The sequence below is a fragment of the Lepidochelys kempii genome, chromosome 15 (genome assembly GCF_965140265.1).
Source record: "Lepidochelys kempii isolate rLepKem1 chromosome 15, rLepKem1.hap2, whole genome shotgun sequence".
Taxonomy (NCBI): domain Eukaryota; kingdom Metazoa; phylum Chordata; order Testudines; family Cheloniidae; genus Lepidochelys; species Lepidochelys kempii.
Window position 1 is genome coordinate 30,561,938 of NC_133270.1, and position 20,045 is coordinate 30,581,982.

General features: G+C 37.7%; 1 protein-coding gene across 17 annotated transcripts in view; it reads left to right on the forward strand.

Moving 5' to 3' along the window:
• The window catches only part of GRK3 (G protein-coupled receptor kinase 3), a 123,260-nt gene that overhangs the window by 52,264 nt on the left and 50,951 nt on the right, over positions 1-20,045 (forward strand). For 11 of the 17 annotated variants that reach the window (XR_012155089.1, XM_073313102.1, XM_073313103.1 and 8 more), the window contains 6 exons: positions 3,706-3,779; positions 13,192-13,293; positions 14,049-14,123; positions 16,616-16,677; positions 17,826-17,877; positions 18,894-18,985. Coding sequence is in view for 16 of the 17 variants with exons in the window: in XM_073313102.1 (XP_073169203.1) it covers positions 3,706-3,779; positions 13,192-13,293; positions 14,049-14,123; positions 16,616-16,677; positions 17,826-17,877; positions 18,894-18,985 (457 nt within the window). In the remaining variant the exon portion in view is untranslated. Of the gene's footprint in view, positions 1-3,705; positions 3,780-4,820; positions 6,125-6,433; positions 6,483-9,761; positions 9,883-9,931; positions 10,839-13,191; positions 13,294-14,048; positions 14,124-16,615; positions 16,678-17,825; positions 17,878-18,893; positions 18,986-20,045 lie in introns of those variants that run through there. The other 6 variants (XM_073313109.1, XM_073313108.1, XM_073313112.1 and 3 more) reach the window with 5 other exon arrangements.

The window sequence follows — 20,045 nt, forward strand, 5'->3', positions numbered from 1 at the left end:
TATACAGAAAGCTAACTTTAGTAGAAGTGATTGTAGGGTGATTCACTCCTATGCTAGGCTGCAGCCAATCCACAAGCCAGGAATTGGTCTGGTGACTCTCAGGGTAGGTATATCAACTTCACAGGAAGAACAGCAGCTCAGTCTGCTCACCATCACTCCAGGGTTGGAAATCTCTCTTGTCTGACAGGGGCAAGAGACCCCCCACCTCCCCAAGCCTTAGCCTGCTCCAGCCTTGCTCTTGGTCCAACTCTGTTCCTCGTCTTGCTCTTGCTTCTGCCTGTTCCTTGCTCTGCTCCAAACTTGCTCTCTCTTCAGGCTTACTCCAACTCCTTTCTGGGCTCCTGATTCTGGCTGTAGAACAATAAAAGAAAATTTCTTTAAGATACTGTTTCAATGGTACCTTATGCCATTCAGGTTAAAATATAGATAGATGGAATGGGAATACATTTTGGAGAAATTGTGCGGAAAGAGGAGATTTTATGCATCTATGGTAGATATGTCCAGGTCACTAAAGACTAGTGGGATGCAATTCAAAACCAATTATCACAAATTATTGGATATTTATTACCAAATGATCCTTTGGTAACCTTCCTGGGGCTTCCTAGAAGAAATGGTCACAAAAGGAAATGAAGAATTCATCCCACATCTGCTAGTAGCTGCTAGGCTACTGAGAGCTTCTCATTGGAAAAAGCATGGTCTGTCTCTAGAGAAATGGTTAAAAAATATGGGAGGTGTTTGTTATGAAAAAATTAACGCACCAGTACTATACTCAGCAAGATAGAGGACAAATAAATACTTAGATATTTGATTACTATTTATTCAATAGTCAAAGTACATTCGTCTGCAAAAAAAAAACCCCCAAGCACACCTGTCCAGGTTTGTTTTTTTTTAATAGTAACATTTGCTAGACATGCCTGGTTTGTTAAATATGTGTAATCAGAGATTTCACTCAATTTAATTAAACCACTAGAAACAATATGACAGGTTTCAGAGTAACAGCCGTGTTAGTCTGTCTTTGCAAAAAGAAAAGGAGTACTTGTGGCACCTTAGAGACTAACCAATTTATTTGAGCATGAGCTTTCGTGAGCTACAGCTCACTTCATCGGATGCATCACGAAAGCTTATGCTCAAATAAATTGGTTAGTCTCTAAGGTGCCACAAGTACTCCTTTTCTTTTTTAGAAACAGTATATCATGGTTAGTGTAAAGATGCTTACTCTGTAACTTGGTAACATCTGTTAAATAGGGAGAGCCAATGATTGTATTACTGTATAATGTTTTTCTAATCAAAAGCTCACTGTAATAATAATTGTATTTCCTCTCATATTTACACACATAGGATTTGTAAACCTCTTAAAACTTCCTAAATAAAGTCACAATTTAAAAATAAAATAAAATAAAAAAATACAACAATGGGGGGTAAAAGATGCACCACATTGGCAACTAAAAACCATCACCAATAAAAAACAATCTAATGCTGTGTCACTGTCTGGAGTGGCTCACAACTGTGCATGCCAATCTCAGGTCAGACTGTCGGGAAACAGGGCAGATGCTGCCCAACTGGTGGTATATTCTATAAATTTGATTTCACCAAGTCTGTAACAAATATTAGCCTTACCAGGGAGTCAGGGACAGTTTCCTTAGGCTCTCTTAGCCAATCTTATCACCCAGTCAAACTGGACTTTGTGATGAAAGGTTATTAAAACCAAAAATCACGATGTATTAGGTCACTCCTGGACCCAAAGCGCCAATCACTTACCTCAAGTCAATGGATGCTCTTGATCTCATGCCAAAAACAATGCTGGTAGCCAATTCTTTAGGAAAGTAACTAAAGATGTATTAGCTAAGAAAAGAAATGAAAGTTATTGAGAAGTCAAAGCAGGTAAAATATATTAACAGCTGAGTCGAAGTTTGTAAATCCAAAGTGGTAACTAGCAGATTACTTCATCTCTGCTTTCCATAAATCTCTCAGGGTTACCTTGAATGGCTCCAGAGATCTCTGTCCAGTTTCTCAGTATTCCTCCGTGATAGAATTAATCAGTCCAGAGGTACAGGATAATTCTCTTATATCAGCAGTTATAGATCCTACTCACAGAAGACACGCTGACAGGTGCCTTCGCCCACATGGGTGCTTCCTTTGATGAAGAGTGCATCTTGAGTCTTTGACCTCAGGTCCCTGCATCAGTGACCACTTGCTTTGAAATTCATATTTGTAGGCTAAAGTCCTTAGGCCCTTCTTTAGCATTCACAAGATTTCTTTGATAAGTAAGGTTTCAGAGTAACAGCCCTGTTAGTCTGTATTCGCAAAAAGAAAAGGAGTACTTGTGGCACCTTAGAGACTAACCAGTTTATTTGAGCATAAGCTTTCATGATGCATCCGATGAAGTGAGCTGTAGCTCACGAAAGCTTATGCTCAAATAAATTGGTTAGTCTCTAAGGTGCCACAAGTACTCCTTTTCTTTTTGATAAGTAATTCAGTTAGTGATCTACATTATGCAATTGTCTACCATTACGTTACTATAGAAATAGATAAGTGAGAGCAATTCAGGTAACATGCATTGGTTTTCAGGAAGTTTACACATCAGGTAAATTTTCATCTTAATACTAACACAAACCTCTGATATAGGGTTAATTAAGTACAGGATATAGATAGATGAAAACAATACAATCAACATCTCTATTGATTTCTGTTAGCATACGAGTGAATTACTTTGAACGCATACTAATGCTTAATACTACTTTGATCTTCACAAACAAGTGAATTGACCTTTTGCTTTGATCTGAGCTGGTCTGTCAGCATCCCAGCCCGTTGAACTGTACCTTAGTGTTTCATGACCACATCTGTCATTGGTTATGATTTCAGTGAGCACTTACTAAGTGAAAGGAAGGAAAAAGGTATTGGTTGCTGGAGTGAGCTGAATGCATGCATACTAACAGCTCCTAGAGTCTTGTAGATAGCCATAACGGTTAACGCTGGCAAGAGAGATCCATGGTAAGCTGAGCAAAAAGATAGTTCAGGATAGCAGATCTCAGCTCAGGTATACGTGAAAATGATATGTTTGTTGAACACTGCTTGTGACAAACACTCTGCTCAACATCCCATCTTGGGAATCAAGGAACAGATCATCAGACAGACTGCAGTAGTCATGTTTTCAAGTCTTTACAAGTGTCTTTGAAAATAATTTAATGTTACGATGTTGTTTACAAAATGTATTTGAAATATTGAGTAAAAAAGATCTAAGTATTAGTAGGTTAGAAAAGTGGTGCTGGTATTGTTATTACTATAAAATGTGGTTTGAATGGTTTGAAACAGGAAAATGTATCTATAATTTCCCTCCTCGTTTGTGGAAAGCTCAGAGATGGATATTATTCAAGCTTTCCGAAAAAAATTCACCTTTGGTCAGAGGCCAGGCGTAAAAAATTTCAGTGCACAATGTGAATATATTATACAATTACAAGCAAATGAAAAAGGATTATGTTTAATGCAACTCAGGTGAATAAGTTAATAGCAATACTTCTATGTTACTGTACATTTTCAAAATACTGTACAGACATTAAATAATTGTAATTGATATACTTCAGCCATTAACAATACTTACAGAGGAACAAAAAAATTCCAAAAGAATATTGGTTACTATACATCCTGCCTGGAAGTGACCATGTTAATTCATGTTTTCCTCTCTAAAGTATTTTTTATTTGTTTTAGGATTTTTGCTGTTTAAAGATTATTGTATGAATGAAATTGATGAAGCTGTCCCTCAGCTGAAATTTTATGAAGAGGTAAGAAACTTTTTATCTTCTATTGGTGTTCTATGTTATAAGCTTAATTTCTGGCTTGCCAGGAACAAGTGTATTTGTGTTTGGGGATGGGCTTGGTAGGAAGAGCATATGGGTGGCACTGGATGGGGGGTAGAATGGAGGAAAAGGGGGATGTATTATGATATGCAAAGTTCTGGTACATTTCAGTCTCCTTAAGTAGATTAATGATTCATAAGAAATGGTGATAAGTAACATTTGGATCTTACAACGCTAGCTTTTTAAACATATATAAGAGGCTTTTTAAAATAGAATGTTAGATCAAAGTATTTAATTGTTTTTTTTGTACAGTTTTCAAATCATATATGCTTGTAAGGAGATTACGATGATTTCTTTGGTATCACATTGATAATGATCACACATTTAAACAGTAAAAAATGGAATGCTGAAAGGAGAAATTATTTTGCTGGCTTATGTTCCAGCTGTGCTGTTATTTGGTATAACTGTAACATATTGAGACTAATTTCAGAGTAACAGCCGTGTTAGTCTGTGTTCGCAAAAAGAAAAGGAGTACTTGTGGCACCTTAGAGACTAACCAATTTATTAGAGCATAAGCTTTCGTGAGCTACAGCTCACTTCATCAGATGCATATCGTGGAAACTGCAGCAGACTTTATATATACACAGAGAATATGAAACAATACCTCCTCCCACCCCACTGTCCTGCTGGTAATAGCTTATCTAAAGTGATCATCAGGTGGGCCATTTCCAGCACAAATCCAGGTAAAACAAACCAGGACAGTGGGGTGGGAGGAGGTATTGTTTCATATTCTCTGTGTATATATAAAGTCTGCTGCAGTTTCCACGATATGCATCTGATGAAGTGATCTGTAGCTCACGAAAGCTTATGCTCTAATAAATTGGTTAGTCTCTAAGGTGCCACAAGTACTCCTTTTCATATTGAGACTAAGTCTTTTTATTAAGCTTCTTGTGTTTCTGTAACAGTGGATTAATAAAACACTTAAAGAAGTGCAGTTGTAATAGATACCTTCGCTTGAAGACACGTTGAGTTTATTTGGTCTTTGGTTTTGTAATGCCACTGGGGCGTGCAGGCTTTTGGCTGATGAAAACGATAATGTAAGAAAAAACATATTGACTGAATCTTAACCATATGGCGTTTATCAGATCGATGCACCCAAAGAAAGTTTCAAAAATACCAATAGGCTGATGGAGGAGCGAGGGGGAAGAATCATGATTTATGATTGGAATAGTGTAGATACATGAATGCATTTTTCCCTTGAGCGTATGGTGAAGTTACTGTATGTACCGTAGTGAAGCGAAATATTTCCAGCTATTTCTGGATGCTGTGACTCTTGCTAAAGCCGAAACTGAAAGCAAGCTGCAGGCTGGACTGTTAGGCCTGTCAGGCCTGTAGGTTTTTTTTTTATTCTTTACAAATTGATTAAAATTTTTTTTTTAAGAGCAACCTTCAGTGTACTTCTTTTAAAATTGCATTTAGGGGCTGTATTCTTCCTGCAGATGTGCACGTGCAATCTCCATAGACATCACTGAATTGCATATCTTGCACATCACCGAGTTGCATACCTAGTTGCATATCTTATTATTTAGTATTTATTTGACAGTAGACTCAGGGGTACCAATCAGGACCTGACCTCATTGTGCCAGCTGTTGTTTGTGTATATACATATGAAGACTGATACAGTCCCTACATTTTAGTACGTTTCTAATCTAAGAAGACAAGTGGTGCATACAGGTTTATAGAGAGATGTATACAATTTTAATATACATTTACATTATTTTTGTTATTTTAAAAACGCAAAGTAAGAGTCCGCTAATTGGTTGAAATCTAGAGGACGGGCTGATATGGAATATCCTGAATATCACCATTTGTCTTCAAGAAACTTTACCTGGATTAGGCAAGATAGATATGTAACATTGCTTTAGAATGAGGACTCTGTGTTTTTTTTTAACTTGAATTTTATTATATTTTCCTGCTTCTTTTCTGCATAGTTTAATCAGTAACTCAGAAATCAGAAAATAAAAAGACAAGAAAGTTAAAATGAAGACTGCCTCAGTTCAGACCCATTCAGCAAAGAGTTGGCTGAAAAATGTGGACTTGCACAGTTCTCAGAAGTTAAAAAATGTGGGCTTGACAAGCTTGCTATTCATAGATTCTAAGGCCAGAAGGGACCAATGTGATCATCTAGTCTGACCTCCTGTATAACATAGGCCAGAGAACTTCCAAAAATAATTCCTGGAGCAGATCTTTTAGAAAAACAGCCAATCTTGATTTTAAAAATTGTCGATGATGGAGAACCCACCACGACCCTCAGTAAATTGTTCCAATAGGTAATTACTCTCACCCTTAAAAATTTACACCTTATTTCCGGTTTGAATTTGTCTAATTATAACTACCAGCCATTAGATCATACCTTCCCCTGCTAGATTGAAGAGCCTATTATTAAATGTTTGTTCCCCATGAAGGTACTTATAGACTATAATCAAATCACCCCTTAACACTTCTTTGTTAAGTTAAATAGATTGAGCTCCTTGACTTTATCACTATAAGGTATGTTTTCTATTCTTTTAATCGTTCTTGTGGCTCTTCTCTGGACGCTGTCCAATTTATCAACATCCTTCTTGAATTGTGGGCACCAGAATGGAACACAGTATTCCAGCAGCGGTCGCAGCAGTACCAATGGCAGAGGTAAAATAACCTCTTTACTCCTACTCAAGATTCCCCTATTTGTGCATCTCACAATTGCATTAGGTCTTTCGGCCACAGTGTCACACTGTGGGATCAAGTTCTACCATCAGGGATTCTGCCTCCAGTCTTCAGAAATGCACATTTAGAGACTGTCAGCAAAAACACTTCAGTTTATATCCATTGTCATAATGGTGTACATAGAAAAATAATATCTAAGATAGTCAAGTCCCAAATAATATAGGTCTTTATATGTGCAGATTAAAGCCAACACCTTGAAATGCACTTGGAAGAGTACTGAGAGCCAGTGTTGGATCTATTTGATGGCGCACAGGTGCAGTACGTGCATGTCATCTCGCTCTGCTGGGTTCTACACAAACTGAAGCTTCCTAGTAGTTTTAAAGAGTAGTCTTAAGAAGAATACATGGTGTTGAATCAGTGTAGTGGTGACAATTGCATAATGGATTCTGCAACAATGAAAGGTAATTAACTGCAGATGAGATATAAACTACCACAATTTTGCAGAGCATGGAAATTCAAGATCAGCTGAGGGCACTGTGTACAGAATTTTAAGATCTGTGGCAAAAATGGTTGCTGCATCTTCCTGGCCTGAAGCATTCTGTATGGCAGAATAAAAAGTCTTTTCAGTTGCTACTGGAGCTGAATTAAGAGCTTGACTCAAGAATTAAGTGTGACTGCTTGTAGCTTGCTGCATTAACGTGACTGAGTTTTGGTTTTGTAGTTGTTCTGATCCAATTATAAAATAATTATAGTCAATTTAAAAGGCATTTGAATTTGGAGCCATAAAACAAGGTCCAAATGTATTCCCCAGAATGCCAACCAACTTGACATGGAGTGAAACGCCAACAGAGAAAGCAGTCACATCTACAGTCAGCTTCTGTAAATAATATTCTGTGCCAGCCACATTAACTCTGTCTTGTCTAGACTGTTTTTCAGCCAGTATGTTTTTGCTTCACCATTGCATGATTTAGACAGGGACATGGATTAGCAAACTGCACCATCTTGCACTTGTGAAAAAGATGATGTAAAGTTGAGTTTTATCCATGTATTGTTCACACTGCAGCTCCAAATGATTCAAACTTCCCTGGCAGCCTCTTATATGCAGAACAGAAGGGGCAACAAAGTATAATCCTCTAGGACTTTGCATAAGAGGGACCTTAGAGTGATGAATAATTACCTACTATCATCTTCTGAGACTTCTTATAAAAGAATAAACAGAACTATTGCAGAACAGTCCCATCAATTTGTGACAGATCCTGCAGGTGGGTAAGCAGCACCTCATGAGTAATGTTATCAAAGACTGCTGATAGATTTAATAAGGTCAGGTGTTTTCCATTGCCAGGAGGAGATAGATGACTAGGGCTACTAATACAGCCTCTGTACCAAAACCAGACATAAAGTTAGAGTACTAGGGATCTGGTATATCAGAAGAATCCAGATGAAGCTGGTATTTTCCTTCCATGACCGCCTCAAAAGAGAACGGTCAAAATAGGATAATAACTGGCAAAGTCATTAATGTCAAGTGATGGCTTCTTCCTAAGCTGCTATTGGTCTAAAGATAAAGTCTTAGCACTCCAAAATTGCTAATTTGAGTTAAGAAATTTTATTCACTGTAAAGAGGAATACTGAATACATTTTTCTATCATTTCCATTTGTTTATACATTTAAGAAATTACTGTAGTAACTAATCAAAATAGCAGTTTGTATAGAGATTATTTAGAAACATGAGTTATTTCATGTCACTTCTTTATCTTTGAAACAATTTGAAGTTGCAGTTTAAGGGTTAGTAAAACATTGCCTAAAAATATTTTAAAAGTGTTGTTACATATTTTTAGAAAAGTCCCCTTTAGATATTTAAAAAAGAGACTTGCTGTATTTCTTACAGTAAAGTATTATGTTTGAAAGCTTTGAAATTTTTATATATTTGATTTACTTACCACATTTTCCAGGTAGAATAATTTGAATAAATTGTTACATAAAAATTATCCTTAGATGTAAAAAGGCCCCATGCTGAAGGGATCTAGTATGTTACTGCAACGTGAGTCACGATCATGCATTTATCTGGATGAGTGATTCATCCAGATCTGTCAAAAATCATTTTTTTAGATGCTCAGTAACTTAAGCATTCTAATTTCAGCATTTGAAAAGATATATTGTCAGATCGTATTTCTGAAGGTGAGCTGTGGTATTTGTCTGCCAGGGGATTATCATATATGAGTCATTAGTACCACCATATTTATGGGACAGTACAGTAACTCAAGAGGGAGCTATTACTACTATATGTCAGTTATAAGATAAACCATGACAGTTTGTGAGTTCTGCTCACCATCATGTTTCTTTTGGTTCTGTGTAGTAGTGTTCTGTTAAATAAACCTGTAAAATTAGCTGAATTTGTATGCCATACATGATCTGATATTAATAAGTGTCTCATATCGTCTTGCTTGTCTACAATAGAATCAGGTATTCTTGATGACACATTCTCATTTCCCTAGATTGAAAGAAAGGAGGTAGTTGGTCCAGCACTGTTGAATTGGTTTACCATTTGTGACTCAGTGTGGCCTTTATTCTTAGACAGTTGCTGCAGAGAGACTAATGTCGGCCAGTAATAAGAGTTGACAGTGTTTGTGCTACACTTTCCCAAATCCTTCAAGGTTCTGATTCAACCTTAGAACATGTTAAAAAACTCTAAAGTGGTTATAAAAGTTTATTATCATGCACAGGTTTAGGAGGAAAGCTCTTCAGAGCTCCCATCACAAGAACATATTCTTCATCTAACAGGGATTTATTCCAACAAGCTATTTGAATTTTATCCCCTTGAAGAGTGTGTGGTGTTCAGTCTGTGTAGATGGAGTGCAGCAAATTCTCCTTGAATTTTGCAACGCTTCTGTGAAGAGCATGGGAATTACAGTAACTCCTCACTTAACTTTGTAGTTATTTTTGTGAAAAATGCTACTTTAATTCTTATGGGGAAATTGGATTCGCTTAGCATCATTTAGCTTAACATAAATAGGGGGGGTTAGGTTCCAGGGAAATTTTTTTTACCAGACAAAAGACTATATTTTATATATATATATATATATGCACACAGAGTATAAGTTTTAAACAAACAATTTAATACTGTACACAGCAATGATGATTGTTAAGTTTGGTTGAGGTGGTGAAGTCAGAGGGTGGGATATTTCCCAGGGAATGCCTTACTGCTAAATGATGAACTAGTACTCGGCTGAGCCCTCAAGGGTTAACACATTGTTGTTAATGTAGCCTCACACTCTACAAGGCAGCAGGAATGGAGAGAGGGAAGACAGAATGGCAGACAGAGACACACAGCCTGTGTGTGAGAGAGAGAGATGCGCATTGCCCCTTTAAGTATACTAACCCCACTGTAAGTACATTGCCTTTTAAGTAGATCAGCAAATTGAGACAGCAGCTGCTGCGAGCAAGCTCCCTGTGTCATGAGCCCTGTTGTAACACCCCCGCCCCCCGCTCTATGGAGATGGCGTAAGCAGGGGGCAGGAGTATGGGGGAGGGGGACACTGACATTAGCACTCTTCTTTCCCCCACCCCTGCACAGCAATCAGGAGGCTCCCAGGAGCAGCTCCAAGGCAGAGGGCAGGAGCAGCACATGGCAGTGCGGGGAGGGACAGCTGAACTGCCGGCAGTTGATAGCCTGGGAAGCGGGGAGCTGATAGCGGGGCTGCCAGTCGACCCTGGTTCCAAGCTCCCACCAGCTAGCTCCAATGGGCTGCTCTTTCTGCAAGCAGTGGGCAAAGCAGACAGCTGCCAAACAATGTTATAAGAAAGAATTGCACAACTTTAAACAAGCATGTTCTCTAATTGATCAGCAATGTAACAACGAAACAACTTTAACTGGGATGATTTTAAGTGAGGAGTTACTGTATCTGTATTAATTGTTGTTGTTATATTTCTGTATCTGTGTATCTAGCTTTAGTGTTTGCTTTGTGGGCTAAAAGATAAGTAAAGGGTAAATCCTACAGGAATTCCCGAACAATTTGTAGACGGAATTCAATTGCTTGGTGCTCAAAATGACAATCCCAGAAATGCACCGTTTAAAGTTATCCTCCAGAGAAATGCATAAGCCAGTTTGGTCAGTTTCAGGAACGCTACTCAAAATCCCAGGACATCTTCAAGCAGGAACTATGAACAAAGGGACTTTGGAATGAATAAAAAGAAAACCTGTGACTTGAGAGATACAGAATGGAACATCAGAATGTCTGAGAGGCAGCAGTTGCAGGGGCAACCTGTTTCACCTAGCCCAGTTCTTGGCGGGCCTGGGTTAAGTGAAACCTTCTTAAACTCTCAAGGAAAGTCTAGGCTTAGGTAAGACTATGTGTTTAGGCTTTTCTTATTTTTAACCCTGTACTCTAATTGCTATGTGCCTTTGGATTAATAGTATGTTTGTGTCACTTTAATCAGTCTCTAGTCACAAGCTCCAAATACAGTTAGACCTGTGTCATTATAACAGTTGATAAAAAAGGGGAATGTGGCCAGAGACCCATTTTAAGCATAGGATGAATTGTGAAATTCCACCCTGAGAAAAAGATGGTTACTTGTAGGGGTGCACTTGAGAGGGACTGCAAAGGGGTCTAAATTGCTGCTTGCCCTATAACCATGACAACTTCAAAAAGAAAAATGTGTTCTGAAATGGAGGCAAAACATACTGTTTTATGTCCTTCAATTTAAAATCTCCTGAACTACTTGCTTTCTCTTAAGTCTAGATGTGTTTTTCCACTTGTTAAAGTGGTGATCACGGATCCTTGTTGTTTTTTTTTTTCCACCTGCATGAAATATTTTTCCAGAGTCTGGTCCATGTGTTCTCTCCAAGTGGAGACTCACCAACACCAGACTGTCCAATGTTTGTCTCAATGACAGATGTGTGACTGGGCACTACATCATCTGTGCAGCCTTTACTTTGTGGGTCTGGAAGCCATAGTGCTCTGTTCCTTCTTGAAGAGGCTTTGAAAAGGGCCAGATTGAGTCTCAGCCGTGGAATGCTTTGATTTTCTTGATTCACAAGTTGATGGGTGGATTTAGTGCAAATCCTCATACTCAGTGTTTCATTTGGATCCTGGTTCTTCACAGAATGAAGTGGAGGAGGTTCAGTAGATCAAAACACAAGCCGTCCCTTGGGGATATTAAACTATCTCTTTCTTTTCCTCCTTCTCCATGCCCTAGTAGGAGTCTCTTGCCGGTAATACTCCCATTGAACGATTTACATTGATTAAACTCTTCTTCAGAGCAGAATGGATCTGAGGTCTTTCGGGGTTGGCCTCGCTGTCATGAGACGAAGTTCCTAACAGAACCTATATCTTGTGCCTCCTCTCTGGCTTTCTTACTGCTTGGTAGAGCTAAACCTATTTGTAAGTCTCCATGGTTATTTGTTGCCCTCACCTAGATTTATCCTTATATACTGTCTCTTCTGTGAGAGTGCTCAAGTGGATATTCCCAAATTTGTTATGATCTAGTCTGTTCCTGTAGCACAGAATGAGCATTAAGACTATCTGCCATGTCTAAAGCAGTTTTTAGACCTTGTTGAGGCAATCATCTCCTCTCTTTATGCAGCACTAATGCTGCTTACTCACTAAACAAAAGTTGTAGAAATTGCAATGAATTTGTAAACCAGTCATTCTTATATTTTCGTACAATAGTCTCAAATATCTTAACCTAAATTCTGTTGTTCTAACTACAGATTTAATGTATTTAATTGAATTATAAACACTATGCTGGAAGCAAGTTAACTTAAATTTCCATTGCAACTTTTGGTGTAGTGCTCTATAGTAAACAAGACCAAAATCAAGATCCCTCTGTGAAGGGGCCACTAGAAATTCCTGAAATAGGTCATTTTTTCCAGCAGATATCTATAATACAGTATCTCTTCTTAAGAGAACTTCAGTGCAGTAGCCTCTTTGTCATATAAAGTTGTTTTCCACACTCAATATTTTGAAAAGCTGATGTAAACACAGTTTTTTTTCCATGGTAACTGATTAGAAGTTCATATAACTGATTCAGCTGAGTCCTTTGAGAGGCCTGAATGCTGCCTCAAACCTTAATATTAAAGTGCTACTGCTAAGGCCTACAGCATAAAAAAAGATGCTCATTTGGCTTCCAGGCTACTGGTTCTACTTTATGCATATGCTCCAAATACATTTCAGAAAGTGGGGATCAGCATTCATCATTGTAGGAGAACCAGGATTGGTGCTCTCACTGGGTGGAGAAGGACAAAGAAGGCCTCCTCAAAAAGGTTCAGTCAGATACATACTCCTCTGCCTGTCCTACCCCAGCCGCCAAGTCCATCAGTTCCTTGATCTTTTTCACACAATTTACAGCCCAGCTAATGGTTTAGGAAGGCGTGTGCATATGTTCTTAATCCAGAACTTCTCAGATTTTCAAACAAAATTCTTCATACCCCATTTTAAGCACCACAGTCTGCAAACAAATTGGTTACTCCTATCAAGAGTTACAGGGGGATAGAAAATCTCTTCTTGGGTTGGAATCCAGAAGTCATCCTTAACTATAGAATTGCAACGAGCACCTCCACAAACTTGTCCTGGGCAAGAGATGAAGGGAAATAAGGTGTCTACCACAGTGAAGAATCTTTCTTTCCTCAGACAGTGTAAAGATTTAGAAATAGGTTCAATTGACTGATTCCTTTTTTTTCCCCCCCATGTTACAGATAAAAGACTATGAAAAACTGGATTCTGAGGAGGAACGTCTTAGCAGAAGTCGGCAGATTTATGACACATACATAATGAAAGAGCTGCTGTCTTGCTCACATGTATGTATGCTGCAGTTTCACTCTATTATTGTAATATTTTAATGTTTCCTTTGACTTTAAATTCTGTAAAATATTTAATAATGGAAGGACAGTGAGTAGATGAAAGTCTGACAGGGAATTACACAAAACGCTGCTCAAAGTGTGACAATAGCAATCTATTATGATAGCAGTGTCTACTAACTCGGTTGTCACTCTTTGTAAAGCATAGCCTTATTTGAAAGAGTGGATAATCTACAATAATGACATGATTTGAGCCAGAGAGAAATTTATCCTGTTATGTAAGACTTTGAATCTGCAAGTGCTTATGCCCATGCTTCGCTTTACACATAATTCTGTTGAAGGGAATGGGACTACTCGTGCCTGAAGGTGAGCATGTACACCTGCAGGATTGGGATGTAAGTGTACATTTTTCTTAAAACGGGGAATACAAAGAAGCAGTTGGTGGTTTCATGTGTTCTGTGTTCCTGTGCCTTGCAGTTACTTGATGGATGGTCTCCATCACGCATGGCATGATCTGGGACCTTGGGTTTTTTTTTTTTTTTGGCTTGGAAATAGGGATGGGCATAACTTTCAAAGTGTTTTGCAACAGGATGCTTAATGGACACTAAGTTACATTCATTTTGAAGTTTGTGTATTTTTCATATAAGCAACATTCCTTTTTAGTTAAAAACTGCTATTGTGACCTCAATAATTAAGAACCTAAATATCTCTTTTCCAGCTGTTTGTCTAAAATCTTACTTTTTATTTTTCCGAAGCCATTCTCAAAGAAAGCTGTAGATCATGTACAAACTCACCTTGCCAAGAAACAAGTGCCACCAAGTCTTTTTCAGGTGAGATGAAAGCACTTGGAGTGTCTGGGTTTTATTTAATTATTTGAACGTAAGCAATTTCAGGAAACTTCCCTTATATACATATTATAATTACAGTTATGACAGGAATTTTATACTGTATTTCAGAAGTCAATTAAAAAAAAATGATACAGAGAAAGATTTCTGTATATAATAATCAGAGAATGTTTCTAATTTCATTCTCTTGTTAAAGATAATAAAAATGGTAGATTAGTCTTCTTTAGCCAGAAGAGTCTTAGAGTACATTTTTGAAAAGATTACTAACTGCTCTATAACTTTACTGGCTGAAGGGTTCTAATATTAACATTTTATTCCTGTTTTCCTCCAAAATCATATGGAAAACTTCTTAGAAGGAACAGTTATTACAGATAGCTTTTTTTTGGTGAGATCAGTGGTTTTTATGCCTATGGTTGAGGAGTATCCCAGCAGACTAGCAGTGTTTGAAAGAAATCCTCATCCCTTGACGGCTTGTGGCAGCAGGAGAGAGTCACGTTGGCCAGTTGGCGTTTGGGCATGAGGTCAATCCATCTCCCCACCTGTGACTGTTGATCTGCAAGGTGCTGAGAGCTCTGGCCCCAGTCCAGGAAAGCATTTAAGCAGGCTCGTGGGTGTAAGCATATGAGTAGGGAATGGGAATACATAAGGGTATTAAAGTTAAGCATGTGCCAAGTGTTTTTCTGGTTTGGGGTCAGAGTGCTCAGCACCTTGCATGACTTAGCCCTTAGTTTCTCTCACTGAGGGCTTCTTAGATAACTGTGAAACTTTCATTCAAAATAGAAGAAATTCAATTAAAAATATGTACCCAGTTTCAGTTAACCGCTTGGTAGTGTTGCTTTTTCACACATTGTCCTAGAAATTCAGGTCACAGTCCACTCGGATCTATGCTTTCATATGCTGGTTCCAAGTGCATTCTAGGTAACCCAATTAGCAGAGTGTGAGGAATTTCACATAGATGCTCTAAGTGAAAATGGGCTACAGTTGCTTTGCCAACCACTGGTAAATTACATTTTTTAAATATAGTTTACAATAAATCCCTTTTACATCAGGACCTTATGCTTCCTTTCAACATAAATCAGGTCATGAAGTACAGAATTCAACTGAATGTTTCAGAAATATAAAAGCATAGCAATGCAGATACCTTTCTGTTTAGTGGGTCCTTCCTTTTGCCTCTAGCTAACTATATTATATAGCACCATATTTTTGAGGTATAAGAGTACATGGCTGGAGTTAGCAATATTGCTGTTTCACATGAGGGTTTTAGGTGCTGGTGCCAATTTATAGTTCTTTCATTATTCTAAATACAGTGGGAAATTACATTCTGAAAAAGGCTACTTGTCCTCTACAGAAATTAGAGTACTTTTCTCTAAAATTCTATAAATGTTGTAGGATTTTAGAATTATAGGATTTCTGTGTCCACAAATTTAGCACCAAAGTAAATAATGGATTTTGGTTTATTGGTTTGAAAAGTGCACCTTTAATGTTTTTTATTTATTCAAACAAATTGAAGGTGAAATAGGTATTTCTATATTATTACAGTTCTAACACAAACTGACCTAAGCAAGGACACTCCAATTAAAGTTAGATAACATAATTAGACAAATTAATTTTTGCTTTAATGCTGAATGTCTTGGCTTTTTGTTAATATGAACCTATGCGATATGGCAGTGACTGCAGGTTTAAATTAATTTGCTGTACTTTTATAGTAATTGCATTTATTGCAGCATTTAAAGTACTGTTATATTAAACCTGCTTGATGGTCTTACTGTATCAGTGAATTATCTTTGATGTTAGAACCAGAGAGACTGACAAAGTGGTATCTGTATTGTCTACGTTAGATCTCATGTAGTCACTGGTAATTGAGTTGGGATTTGAAATCATTGCACACTATGTCAAACCAAGTAATGGTGCTCCTCTTTCAAATAGGCCACTTGTGAATGAAAGCTGCTGGTAGCAAGGTAGAGGAAATAAAGGAGAGGGAAGAGAGAAGCTCTAATAAGGAAAGATTATCTTGGTGTTCCTGTGCTGACTGCTCTTTGAGTTTCACAGCGTTCACCATAAATTCTAAACTTTGTTATTTAATTTAAATAAATGAGAAGCAGTGTTCTCAGCCTGATCATTCTGGTGATTAATCCATAAAGTTTCCATGCTCATTTCCTGTTGTTGGTCCATGGGCAAAGACTGAAAAATTCTCTCCAATCCCTCCCAGGAAGATGCTAAAGCCTCTAATTCAGAAGAGCCCTTGAGCAAATGCTTATCTTCAGATGCTTAAAGTCAAGGCAATGCTGAATTTCGTTGCTGGATCAGACCATAAGCCAGGAAAGTCACCATAACGTATTGCAGTTACTTAGGGCCCCCTTTCTGTGGGCATTCAGGATGCTGGAGCCTAAACATGTAATTTATTTTCACTGGACAGTGTTGCATGTTCAGTTTATCATACACTGAAAAGTTAAATAACATTTTGTATCTTTTTTTAGCCATACATAGAAGAAATTTGTGATAGTCTCCGAGGAAAAATATTTCAAAAATTTATGGAAAGGTATGAATCTATATACTATAGGAACTACTGTGTAATCTCCTGCAGTTAGACTGGTCCCTTGAGTATTATTGCAAAATAAGGGTAGAATTGTTTAGTTAATAGTGTATTATCAGCAAGCTTTTCCAAAGAACTAGCCTTGATACATGTATCATGTTAAATATCAGGATATCCCAGTATTGTATGTAGTGTAGTTGTGACTGAACTTGTAAGGATGTTCAGATCACACAATTAGTGGACCACTCCACTGCACCACATAACAGTAATAATGGACTTCTTACAGTCTGATCTTTTAAAAGTCTGAAAGTCTCTAACTCCATTCATCTCGGTGATACTCTTACAAGTAAACTACAATTTTATGGGGGTGAGCTATACAGCAATTCTAGTGTGTAGCCCAAACGGTTTACAACTAAACAGTAATTGTAAGGAAATGTAAGGTGGCAAAACCAGTTAATCTTACACATCTGAATAATGCTATTGACCTTAATGAGACTACTGGTGGGAGTAAAGTGCACAGATTTGGCCCCTAATCTACTGCTGACAAATGATATATCAGATTATGTAGCCAACATAATGTCCTCATAAGATCAATTTTTCCTACCCTGAAAATAAACATTTTATAACTGATATAGCAGCAGAAGACAATTATCCTGTAACAACATTCAATAGTATTGACATCTTCTTTATTTCAGGATAAAATAGGTTTACATTATTCCTTGGTGTATATTAAGGTTAATTCAATTTGAAGTTACATTGCATACTTTCTGATTTAATTATCTTGCTTGTGATACAGTTGAAATATTTTTTTTAATTTCCTGAAAAATTGACTGTTAGAAACAGGGTCTAAAGGAAATTATGTAAATAAATATGGATGTATTCGTAACTGAAGAGAGAAAATAATCAGATATATTTTATAACTTGTTATTAAACAAAACATATTGAGAGTGAGTTGCTAAGAAACATGCCAAATTAAAACAAGCATAAAAGATGGCTAATCAGTGAATTTTTTAAATGGCAATTTTAATCTTCATAAATTACCTTGTGCTGAATTTAATTTTCAAAACTAGAGTTCTTGGCATTTTTCACAATACTTTCTGTAATTCTATTGGATAACCTTTTAACTTAACTTAAAATTTTTTTTTTTTTAACAGTGACAAGTTTACTAGATTTTGTCAATGGAAAAATGTAGAACTAAATATTCATGTAAGTAATTACATTTATATTGTCAAAAGCCGATGTAGGAAAGAAAATGTTAGATTTTAAAGAATACTTTTCCTTAAAAGACGTTATTAAGAAGAACAATGAGTATTATTCTAATATGCTATTCTATTCTTTGATGTACATAACCTCCCAGCACCATTAATGATTCCTCCCTGGCTACCTTCTCTGCCTGTCATGACTTAAAAGCCTTGTGGTTTTGAAATAGGTAGTTACAGGAAACAGATTGTTTGAGCACTACTTTTTGGCAGGAGACGCCAACCCAAGTACTATTCTGTCTCCCTCTGTTTTTTCCCTTCAAAACTCAGACCTACTTGCCTCCATTTGGTATATTCTTGGCCTCATCCCTTAGTCCTAAAGTGTTTTACTCCCACAATTTCTTTGTCTGCAAGGCAACGTTGCTCATGAAAGCTGCTGTCTTGGTTTCATATCCATTGAAATCCTCAGCCAGGCCTTCATGTCCTGTCATCTTGGCTATTGTAAATACCATCTCTATGACCTCCCCAGATTCTAGTGCTTGCAGACATAGGGGAGCATAAACAATTAAGGGCTTGTCTACACTGGCCACTGGATCGGCGGGCAACGATCATTCCAGCAGGGGTCAATTTATCACGTCTAGTATAGACGCGATAAATCGACCACTAAGCACTCTCCCATCGACTCCGGTACTGCACCAGAATGAGGAGCGCAAGCGGAGTCGACAGGAGAGTGTCAGCTCTTGACTTACCACAGTGAAGACACCACGGTAAGTAGATCTAAGTACGTCAACTTCAGCTACTCTATTCACGTAGCTGAAGTTGCGTATCTTAGATCGACCCTGTGCGGTAGTGTAGACAAGCCCTAAGAGAGCAACTTTCTGAAAACGGGTAGTGAAACCATAAAACTAAAAAATAAAGAACAAACATCCACTTTAATACATTGATGTCAAATGAATTTAGAGATTGTAAAGGGTAAAGGTTCTGGGCATTGGAAAATGAAATTTGTGTGTTTTGAATTCACAGCTGACCATGAATGACTTTAGTGTACATAGAATAATTGGGCGAGGGGGATTCGGTGAAGTATATGGTTGCAGAAAAGCGGACACTGGAAAAATGTAAGTTCTATACTGTGTTTTAATGATAAATATAAACTCTAAAGTATATAAGGAAAAAAACTCTGAATTTTTTACAAAATCTCCACAGAGCGGAATGATCAGCTTAGATTGTATCATGAAATTGTGTAATAGAGTTTTGTCCTAAGGTCCAGTCAGTTGAAGAAGAGTTTGAATTTATGGAGTGGCTTAAAGTCTCATTGGAAGTTTGATCCTCCAAAATGCTGGACACTCAGGCCCCAGTCTTGCAAAACAATTAAGCATATTCTTACTGAAAACACTTGTATAGTCCCTCTGAAGTCACAGGAGATTTCTCATGTGCTTAAAGTGAAGGGTGTACTTGAGTACTTTGCTGGCTCAGGGCCTGGAGTGCTCAGCGCATTTCAGGATTAAGCCCTGGGATAGAGATGTGTGGGCAGTTTAAGAATACAGTGTCCTAAATCTATATAATTAAAACTATTTACACTCCCAAGAAGGGGTTTTGAAGGAAAAAACGGCAGCAGTGGTTGCTTCTAGTTGACAGTTGGTGCTCCGTTGTTAGAATTGCAGCTAAAACACATCTCTGGGTTCAAGTTCCCAAATCAAACCATTTGCTTTCTCTGGCATTGCCACTCACACACAACTCCTAATTGCTGCATAGAGAACCCCTGGTTATTAGGCACAATTCTTCCATCACATGGTCAGCTTTGATTTTCTGGACATAGCATGGGTTTTCCACATGGTTCGGTCTACCTACTCTCCTACCCATTTGAACCCAGGGATCTTTCTTTGATAATTCCACATAGCATTTCTGATGCCTGAGGTGTCGAGTGTTCGTGGTTCCCATTGGGTTTAGTGGGAATAGTGAGTGCCCAATACCTTTTAGATCCTGACTCTGAGCTATTAACAAGCGAAGGGTCCCCTGAAATGACTTTCATGTTTAATCTTTCAGCGGCGACTTTCACCTCAAGTATTTATTTCAATAATACTATTAATATCTTCATTCCTGTTGCAGTACTTTTATGCACATATTGATTTATTCTTTTTTAGTTTGAGATTTATAAAATGAGCCTGCCATGTAGTC